Source organism: Apaloderma vittatum, unplaced genomic scaffold (genome assembly GCF_000703405.1).
Source record: "Apaloderma vittatum isolate BGI_N311 unplaced genomic scaffold, ASM70340v1 scaffold14959, whole genome shotgun sequence".
NCBI classification, from domain to species: Eukaryota; Metazoa; Chordata; class Aves; order Trogoniformes; family Trogonidae; genus Apaloderma; species Apaloderma vittatum.
The window spans coordinates 152,019-162,841 of NW_009736116.1; the positions used below are offsets into that span (position 1 = coordinate 152,019).

Genomic DNA, 10,823 nt, shown 5'->3' on the forward strand with positions numbered 1-10,823 from the left:
AGGTTTGAACGCAGGACTGAGCATGCTGGAGAAGTGCAGGGAACAGTTTGCCACCAATTGCCACTGAATCTTCCATTTACTACCAGAAATGTCTCCTGAGGTGGAGAGGCAGGAACACTTTATCAGTATGTCCTATTCAGCCCTGTTGCCTGCATTGATCAAAATATCACACCCACTGAGTAAACTGCACTCTAGGAGAATAACCTCAAAGAAAACAATAACCCAATCTCATCTTCAACCTGCTTTTTGGGAAACCCCTTTCATAAAAAGAGAGCAAATATGATTTCTTCCCCTGACTCTTCCAGGGTCAGATCTCTCTGGGACAAGGAAAGTTGCTGCCTTCATCTCATCTAATTCCCGTCCCAGCTAGAAAGGAGCTGATCCTGCAGAAACAGGCTCTGCCAAGAATTCAAGTAAAGGTCTCCTCTTTCAATGCACCTACCTATGAAAGGCACTTCATACAGGTCATGAGCTATCTACAAAAATGATTTGCAATGGTTAAAGGCTAAGCGTCTAGAATTCTCTGAATACACTTGCCTCTGCCTATAATTCAGCTGCAGATTTAATGCAATGTAGACAATCCTGGGACAATCAGATCAAGGCTGTCAAAGAATATTGCCTCTGGACACAGTTCATTGGAAAGGGTGATCACTCAGCCTTGCTTCATTTATTACTTCAACAGCTTGGCTTCACGTCTGCTGCTCACCTTTCCTTCCACGCTTGCCCAGCGTGGCTGGGCAGCAGCTGAGTGTATCATGACTTCCCTCACTCCGTTCTACCACACATGGTCACTCGGTGCCTAGGTCAAATCCAAGTTTTGGAGTCCGGTTCAGGAGCAAATTGATGAAAACAGTCTGTCATACTAGCAGTTACATATCAGGTTGGATTAGATGGTGCAGTAGTCTCCTCTGGCCATTCTATCCACCCTTGAAAGCTACTAAACACTTTCAAACACATGTTGGGCCACATTTAAGAGCAAGCATGATGGCAAGATAACCAAGTGGGATGGAAAACTCGTGTTTGATATTTAGTGGTGGATGAGCTGAGGAGCAGGCAAAGCATTTCTGGAGCCATGGTGTAGCCAATAATGCCAGCAGTTGAAATTCAGCTGAAGTTTGCCATTGAGCGAGGCAAATGGCTGAAAAGTCCAGGTCTTAATCACATTTCAAATGCATAACAGCCTGCATCACCAAGGTTAAAAAAAAAAAAAGGCACAAGCAGACAAAAAAATCAAACATTACAGTTACATTTTGCATTTGGATCAGTGAAACACCATAGGCTATTAGGCATTAGGAAAGACCTTTCCCTTCACTGCTGCCCATCGTAGCACCTCAGGATATACTTTAGTGATCATGGTACTATTGGGTTGACTAGGTCGTCTTACAGGTGTTTTGCCACCAAACAATTCTATGATTCTACAAATCTCTTAAATCACCAGCTGTGCTCATTCAGCAGAGAAAGACGGAGCACATCGATCTCCACAGGCTCACTTCCAGCAGGCATAGTAGGCAGGGACTTCTTTTCTGGTGGCACTACCAGCACCTGTAATCAGACACGTCATTTGGATTAGGCTAAAGGAGAAGTTTAGTGTCTCTGCCAGCTGGCTCACCCCTTGCTCAGGCTAATCCCAGCGTCACACGGAGACCAGACCTTCAGTGACTATTTAGATGACAGGATGACCAGGGTAAGGGAGGACAGTCAGTGACTGGTCAGTTCGCACAGGTCTGAGGAGCACTAGGTTCAGTCCTAAAACTTCCCATTGCTATCACTAAGCAAGTCCACATATATTCTGTGTGAGCCAACGGTCTCGTAGGATTGCCGTTCTGAATGGCCACATCGGGCATTTCAGGGCAAATCAGTGATTAATCAGGTGCATTTACGCTGTGAGTTAAGCTTGGGATGGAGTCCAGGGCCAAGATGAGACAACTCCTTTCAGCAAGCTGATAGCAATGAATTTCCTTATCCTGAGCTCTAGCGCTGCCTACAGAGGGTGGGCATTAGCATTACCATGGCCCCAGACTCATTCTTTCAATTTAACAGGGAGCAGTAGGGACAGAAATGCACAGGTCTGGGAGATCAGAACTGTTCTTCATCTCGGTACATGGATGTGACTGCAGAAGTCAACAAACAACAACGTATTAGAGAGATGATTCCGATTTTTACTTCCATTTACAATGCTCTGCCCATAATAAGAAGTTTTTTTCCTACAGTTATTGACCACTACAATAAAATTTACCCAAATATGTATTTAATTTTCTTTAGCTGATGTGCACCAGAGGCAACAAGGGCTCACCAGCACTTCAGTGCTACTCCACCAATTCTCCACTGCAGTGTTGACAATGAAACAGCTCAAGACCTTGCAGGTCTGCTGGCAGGCAGGAGAGATTCTGAGGTCAGGAGCGTTTGTAAGGGGCTGAGCAAACAAGTGACTGAACCTGTAGACTTTCAAACTGGGTCAGCAGGAGCTTGATGCAGTGGTGATCATGTCCTGCAGCAACACTCAATGCCAGCAAGCAGGATCAGAGGTCATCTACAGCCATAGTGCTTGGCTTTGACACCCTCACCCTCCTTCTACTTTCCTTGCATGGTAGGCATACCTGTTAATTTTTTCTCTCCTAGGTTGCTGAGGATGAAGTGGACACACGGGAGAGATCAGCAGCCCACAGCAGCTGCCCAAGGTGAGGAGTACAGCTCAGCTTTCTGCTGCTCAGCTGGCAGAGACCACGCAGAGGGAAAATTCCTCTGGTGTCCCAGCTTCACCTCCCAGCTACTTCACAGACCCAATCCCTTCAGGGAAGAATGCCAGAGTTGACAAACATAAGGCTTTTGCGTCGAACATGTGCAGATTGGCACACTCAAGGGACATGGGGCAGGATTTACACATGCCACTGAAGTAATTGAAGTAGAAAACCTTGGAGCTGAGATTAAGACTCAAAGGGAAGAAGGGGGAACAACTGGCTTCACTCTGGTCCTTTAACCATTGGGTCCATTAACAGCATAGGAACAGCCACATGGAGCAGCTCATTACTTAGGTGCTCACTGACAAACCTGGGACCAGGAGGCACAAGCTCTGTCGTGCTCATCTCCAGGTAGGTGTTGCCACCTGGATGCACATCACCACCCCCTGGGACTGGACAGATGCTCAGATCACAGCAGTTTGACACAGTGGAGGAACATGCAAGGTAGCATGGAGGAGCTTCTGACAAGTCTGAAGGGCTCTGCTAACAAGTTGCTGTCTGCCAACTCTTGTGGGGCAGGAGGTGTCGCTGAATGGAAAGCACACCTGCTAAGGAATCATCCTGGCACGCTTTAGAGTTGCCCTGCAAGTTTTGTCAACCATCCCTCACAAAACGCTGCGGGGGGGTTAGAAGAGATGAACACTCCACAAAAGGCCAAGATTTACAAGAAGTCAGCCAGCTGGGGAAAGTTAAAAAGAGATGAGAAACACTGCTGGCCCTGTAAAGCCATCACATTAGCAAAACACAGCCACTGACCATCTCGATCAGTTTATGTCAACACCATTCACCCCTTCTTCTGTACTTTCTCTATCAGATCAGGCTTTTAAATTGCAGCCTTTGTGGTATCATACATTACTCCTTCCAGTGACACTAACACACAGTTAATGTAGTCAAAACAACTCCCAGACATCATACACCTCTCACCTTTCCCAGCACCTCTACAAGCCCATGACCTACACTTGGGGCAGACAGAGGAGGCCAAGTTCTGGGAGAAAAGGCCAATGCTGGTGTTTGATGAAGGCAGCTAGATCTAGTTGGTACCTTCTTCCAAAGGTAACCTTCAAAACTTCAGGACAGCTACTCACAGGACCCGGCATGGCCATGAAGGTGACGAGGGTATGAGATCCTCCCCTTCAGCTGCCAGAGCACAGCATGGACCGGCCACACCATCAGCAGGATGGGCAGATGTCTCCCTATCTTTGGCTGAAAATTTGCCAATGGTCTATATTTGATTTTTACTTGCTTGTATTTACGTGTTCCTCTAGTTTTTTATTTACAGGTTGTTTGGATACTTTATTTAGTTATTTAATTGAAATGGGTTAATCTGTTTTCTAAGTGGGAAAACACACAAATTTCAACTTCCCTCTCTTCCTCCAGATTCCATGTACTACTACAGCACAATAAAGCACTAGAACCTGGCGTGTCTCTGGGACCAGTTCTGTAATTGTTGCTTCTGTAGAAACACTGCTGTCATTACCCACAGCCCCTAAAAATAGATCTAGCAGGGAGGAAACCAGTATTTGATGAATATGGAAGGCATCTTGGTTTTGGTGATGGACTAGAACCAGCCTTCCTCAGAAAAATCTTATATACTCTTTAAGCACAGAACTGGGAAAAAAAGTCACAGATAACAGAGTCTGAGGATCATAGCCATGGATGGTTTTGTTCACAGATTTTTCAGGCTGATTCAGTTTTTAAACATTTTCAGTCATATGCTTTCAACTCTGTACTGTAAACAATTTGGTTCATTACAAATAGCTATCGCATGGTCTCAAAACAAATCAGTCCAGAGAATAAAACTCAAAGCATTCATATTTCTGTGCTGATTTACCAGATATTTGTGTAGGAGATGCTGGAGTAAAAACATTAGAGATAGAGAGGTTCATGCTAGGCATTAACCACAGCTTGTATTGACATTAATCATTTATGCTTCACTGTAACAACGTGGGTTTTAGCATGGATTTCACTATAATATTTTACTTTAATCCATTGAGTCCCACTGTGCCATGAACGGTGAAACGCTTAAAGACAAGCACAACACCAAAAAGCTTGCATTGCAAACAGATAAAATCAAACAGCATGTGGAAAAAAAACAGAGAAGGCACACAGAAAAGGCGCATAATGCAGACAGGATAAGGATACAGGTCTCTTATTTGCTGTTTCCACCACCCACACCCTCAGGTTTCTCTGCTGCAGAAAGGACAGTTTGCACTGGGTCCTGGTCCTCCTGCTCAAGGAGGACAAGCAGGGCTCTGAGTCACTAGCTGAAATAACACCACCCTCTGCTGAGTAGCAACAGGTCCAAGCCACCACAAATAACAGCTATGTACTCCCAGAGCCTCTTCCAAAAAGTCTATGAAAATAGAAATCCCTCCTTTCACAGATGCTCTAATTTTAAATTGACCAGAACAAAGAATCATAAAATGTCAGGGGCTGGAAGGGACCTCAAAAGATCATCTAGTCCAGCCCCCCCTGCCAGAGCAGGATCACCTACAGCAGGTCACACAGGAATGTGTCCAGGTGGGGTTTGAATGTCTCCAGAGCAGGAGACTCCGCACCCTCCCTGGGCAGCCTGTGCCAGGGCTCTGGCACCCTCACAGGGAAAAGGTTTCTTCTCATGCTGAGGCAGAACTTCCTGTGTTCTAACTTAAACCCATTATTTCTTGTTCTCACTGTGAAGAGACTGGCCCCTTCCTCTTGCCTCCCCCTCCTCAGGCATTCCTATACGTTAATAAGGTCCCTCTCATCCTTCTCTTTTCAAGGCTAAACAGCCCCAGTTCTCTCAGTCCCTTGATCATCCTTGTAGCTCTCCGGTTCAGAAAGCAGCGAACACACTTAATACCACAGCATCACCAAGCTCCTCTTCTATGAGATTTTACACAAGTTAAGAGGAGAACGTATGCAGGAGAGTGTAAGGAGAAGAGGTGGGGAGCAAAGGGGAGCTGTGGGAAGGCTCTCGGCACAGCCGAGGTGGCAGCAGCGACTAAGCAGCATCTTCTTACTCTGGCTCTGGGAGCCCTCCAGTGGCTGCACACCCACTGCTGCCACCGGCTGCTGCTGTCCCCCTCCCCAAATGGGGCCCTTGGGCCCCGAGGTGAGATGAAATAGGCATCAGCCCTCCCTTTGAAGCAAAAGCAGCAAACCTCAGGCAAAGTTCTGAGAGGGAGCACACGCTCCAAGGCGAAATTTAACAACATCGCACGATCGTTGTATGGAGGTGACGTGGAGGGGAGCGTGGCCAGCTCTCCAGAAGCCCCAAGGTCTGCAGAACACCAAACTGCACGGTTAAGTTTGCTAAACCCAGAAGGAAAGAGCGAGCATTTGTGCAAGGATCCTGGGCAAAAGCTGGAGCTCACCTTGCTTGTTTCAAACGCAAGTTAATGATGAGGTGGAGAACAACTTACAGCTTGTCAGGGTCACAGGAGTCTGGACAGAGCAGGGTGCCAGATGACGCCAGAGCACTCTTCCACCACTGAGTTTTAGCAGAAACACTCAAATGATTTCCAGGGATGCTGTCATGTCCCACCCAGGAGAGAGGTACAAGTGACTTAGATTTGTAATTCCCCAACGGCATGGACAATGGTGCGACAAGTCTCAGGGTCCATACACGAACATTTATTAAATTCTCACAACGTACAGATCAGACTCACAATTGGTTTTAGCTACAAGACACATTAGGGCAGGCACTATACTATGACTTAATCAGGAAAAGACTAGGTATACAGCAAACTACAGCAAGCTGCATGTTACTTAATGATAAGAAGGAAAAAGGACACATAACTTATAACAGGCAATATTATAGTTGACTACAAGAAAGAAACTTAAGCATAAACTAAGTAAACAGTATGATAGGCCTTGCATTACTTAGTGAGAAAGAAAAAAGGGAAAGAAAGGAGGGGAGGCAAGAGAGACAGGGATCACCGATTCAGGTTCCTGTGTCAGTCAGTCCTGCCAACGAGGGTTCAAGGATGCCATCACTTTTCTTCTTCTCCTCCTGCACTTCTTGTCGTCATCTTCTCTGTCCACGCGCTTCTGTGTCTTGCTTCTTCTTCTGCCTAACTTTTTGCTTTATCCCCCTTCAATTCACACACATGTTTTCTATATGTGGATTTATAGTATGTCCGGTAGGGAAGCAGGACATTTCATTGTTTACAACCACGTGCAATTGCCTTGTCTCCGTGGGAGATACGCTACAAGACAAGGCCATCCTGCCTTCGCAAGATTCCTGATCTCATGCAGATTCAGGCCAAGGCTGTTCGAGGCATCTGTTTGCTGCTCAGCCTTATCAGATCCCTCTGCCACATTCCTTTTGGCACTAATCAGTTTGCCACACAGGGCCAGAAACCCGTCTTGGTTTTGACAAAGCTGGGGGTTTGTAAAATGCCGAGAAATCCACTACAGATGGTGTTTTTAAACCCCAGGATGACAACAACCAGCCTGGCCTTGCAGGCTCCAGGTTAAGGAGGAGGAAGTGCCTCAAGCCAGGAGAGCAAGGGTCTTGCTTGTCACCTCCCCAGGCAGATTGCAAAGGCTTCCTCCAGAGTGGTGAGCTGGCAGCTCTTAAAAGCCATCCCCTCTTGTTCCATCGCACGCAGGGAGTGAGTGTGTGCAGCCCCAGTCTGCAGTCTCCTTCCATTAGATGGAAAGTGGCAACGCTCTTGATTCCCTCTGGTGCACCCTTCACATGACTGACCACAAAACTATTAATATCCGAATCCAGGGCTGTTTCAGTTAGACAGCTCATGCCCTCCAAAGAGAGGAAAACCGCAACTTCTTCCATCCCTGGAAAAACTTTTTGTGAGTGCAAGACCAGCAGCTCAGATGAAGTAGAGACAGTTCTGGTTAGCTGATACACCTCAGGGGAGAACGTCAACCAGCATGAGAGAGTTCAGCTTGTTTCTTCTGTGCCTCCTTCGCATCTCCAGGAAGGGTGAGTTCTGAGCTTGCTACGAACCCGTGCCTGACCACAGCTTTTCTTCTTGCTCTAGTAACAGTGCCAGGGGAATTGCTTGGCGCAGTAAACTCTCCAACAATTGCACCATCCATCGCATTGCTTAAAAGTATCCTGAAATTCCAGGCGCATGTGACTCTGCAATTGTCAGAGAAGTCCTTATTTTGGGGTTGGGGTTTTTTGCTTTTTTGCTGTTGTTGTTGTTGTTTCACTTGTGCAGGTAGTTAATCTTCCCCAGCGTTGCCAGCTGGACACAGCATTTTCACCACCACCCAGAAGTTCTTTTTTGCATTCCTAAGAATTATTACACAACAGACACAACGTGCTCCACTCCCACTGAGCACTTAAGCTTACATGTAACTTCAAGAATGGACTTAAATTCCATTAAAGTCAGTGGGATTTGTTTAGATATAGTGTCAAGAAGTGTTTGCTAAGGCAATGCTGGTGTCTCTGGTGGTCTCCAGCTCTCAGTCTTTTTGTTGTCTCCATAACCTTTCCATTGACACCTATCAGATACACTGGCCTGACAACTCCTTTCAGGCATTACCTCTTGTAAGGTATGTAGGCTACTTGCTTATGACCTTCTCTATTTCTTGTGAAGAGCTTCAATTCTAGGACCAACTGAAAGCTCAATATTAGCAGGAGAAAGACATAGAAGACTTATCACATTGAAGCTTTAAAGTTATATTATACACACAATACTAACAACTCCCTCCACTCATACCCTAGGCAAATCACTTCCATAGAAATGAGTAGGGCTAATAACATTAGAAGTACTTATTTTTAACATTATTTCTGACATGAAAGGCAAGGGGATGCTTAAGTACTAAAAAGAATGTTTTTTGCTTAAGATTTAAAAAAAAAAAAACCCAAACCGAAAAGGTGGCATAGAAAAGCAAACCACACTCAAAAGCACATGACCTGCACATGACCTGCAGTTCTCCAAAAATAACGGTTACAGTGACATGTTGCAAAATAACCAAAATAACATGAAATAAACCAGAAAGCAATAACATTTTCCACTTCCACGGCCAGGTCCTTGTGATTAAAGTCCATGAGCTTCCTGGAGCTCCTACGGCCAGGTAGCCTTGTATATTAGATTATCTAGATTGCAAAAAGCAGTCATGTCATTTCGGTAAATGACAAGGCAACCTAACTCCAGATCCGGGTAATCAAAATACTGGTTTGGTGCTGATTCCAGATAAATAACTTAATAGCAGAAAACCAGTCCTACCTTGGCCTTTGTCCACTGTGCAGCGCACAATAGATTAACAGGAGCTGCACTGCCACAGAGGTCTTTGTCTAATACTATGGAGAACAGATACAGGAACAAGCAACAAATCTTTATCTCTGAGTTTACAGGAGTAACCCAACGGCTGAATGGCCACAGAGCACAGCGAAGTGAGCTAGACCAGGGATGGGTACAATTACAGGACACCTTTACATTTCCTGCAGTTATTCTCAGCTACGGAGGTGAAAGCTCCCAATTTAACGACACCAGCAAGTGAGTTTTATAAACTAGGAATGTAGCCACAGACATTCCTGAAGCCACAATCTGCTGCTACAGCTTTTGCAGCTAGCAAGACAGTGGATAGATACACATATCTCTATGGAAAGCACAGCCTATAGGTGCTGTTGGTTCCCAGGGAAGAGAAATGGACACGACATTCAGTTTTCCCCATCTACTTCAATGTGGTGAGTATTCAGCTGAAAGCTGTTCTCACCACTGAACAAAAACAGCCAGACTGGGTCTGGTGGCAGTGAGGTTCAATTCCCCAGACTAGGATTTATGGTGACCAAAATTTGGCCAAGAGAGTAAAATCCCAATAATTTCTGATATGCCAGCTTGAAAACTCAGGATTTCCCCTCGCTGTGACACCAGGACAAGGCCTGGGAAGGGAAGATGCCAGCAGCTAGAGCCCACACAGTGAGATGCTGCCCTGCTAACAGGGAGATGCTTTCCGTACTGTCACGGGCATCCTCCTCCCTGCGACAGGAGCTGATGCAGGGAACTTGACTGTTCTCAACAGCCTTTGTAAGATGAGTATCTTCTTTATTCAGATCCCTGTCACGGCTTACGAGTAAGACAGCACTGAGCACGAGACAGATGAGATGTTGCTGCCCTTCCCCAGGGGTAATGTGACCACCAGCTGATCAGTGTAACAAACACTGTAACGTAGGAGTGTGTGTGTTTTCTGAATACATGCAAAACTCTGGGATTTAGTGCTTTTTTTGTTTTTAAAGAAAGGTCTTTTCCTCCAAAGAGGCTAATGCCTGTTAACCGCAAAAGGTTGTTACACAATGTAAGGTGCTATTGTTCACTTGGCAAACGAAAGAGGAAGGAATTCAATCACTCTCAAGCGTGATCTAGTCAGTCCCGGAGCTGCCGACCAGTACCAAATCCCGCCACAGCAACCAGGCTGCAAGTCTTCAATCTACAATCAGATTGCAAACAACCACCTGCAAGTCCTCAGCAAGAGCACCAAGCAGCAGAAGGCCCACTACAGGAACACAGCATCCACTCTCCGACCAAACCACAGAGCAGGTGCAGGACGGATGCTCAATTTCCCTCTTAGAATCATGGAATCATTAAGGTTGGACAAGACCTCTAAGATCATCAAGTCCAATCGTCAACCCAACACCACCATGACCACTAAATCATGTCCCCAAGTGCTACGTCTACAGGTTTTCTGAACAACTCCAGGGATGGTGACTCTGCCAGCCCGGCAGCCTGTTCTAATGTTTCACTAAAACACTCCAGAGAAATCAGTCCCAATCATCTCTTTTCTGTTTCTAGGTGTGCAGTCCAATGGCTGGTCCGTTCACGTCCCATCTGATGTTACCGGTGAACTCGGGAAGATGGTTATCCTGCCCTGCACTTTCACACACCCCTACAAAACATTTGACCGGACTCTCACTGCCATTTGGCGGATCAAGGAACCTTACAACGGCACGGTAGTTTTCAAGTGTGTTAGTCAGAGTGCCAGCGAGCTCTGTAAGACTGCCATCAGCTACAAAAACAAATACAAGCTTCTTGGCAACCCCCGGCACAAAGACCTTTCCATCAGGATTGACAATCTGACCTGGAGTGACAGTGAGAGATACTTCTGCCGGGTGGAGCTGTCCGGAGATGT

At 46.1% G+C, this 10,823-nt stretch overlaps 1 protein-coding gene across 1 annotated transcript in view; it reads left to right on the forward strand.

Annotated features, from left to right (window-relative positions):
* Positions 1 to 8,999: 8,999 nt before the first annotated feature.
* LOC104279539 (sialic acid-binding Ig-like lectin 15) overlaps positions 9,000 to 10,823 on the forward strand; it is a 7,503-nt gene continuing 5,679 nt past the window's right edge. Inside the window, 2 exon segments of the mRNA XM_009876857.1 lie at positions 9,000 to 9,090; positions 10,487 to 10,823. Of these exon segments, the coding sequence (XP_009875159.1) occupies positions 9,000 to 9,090; positions 10,487 to 10,823 (428 nt within the window).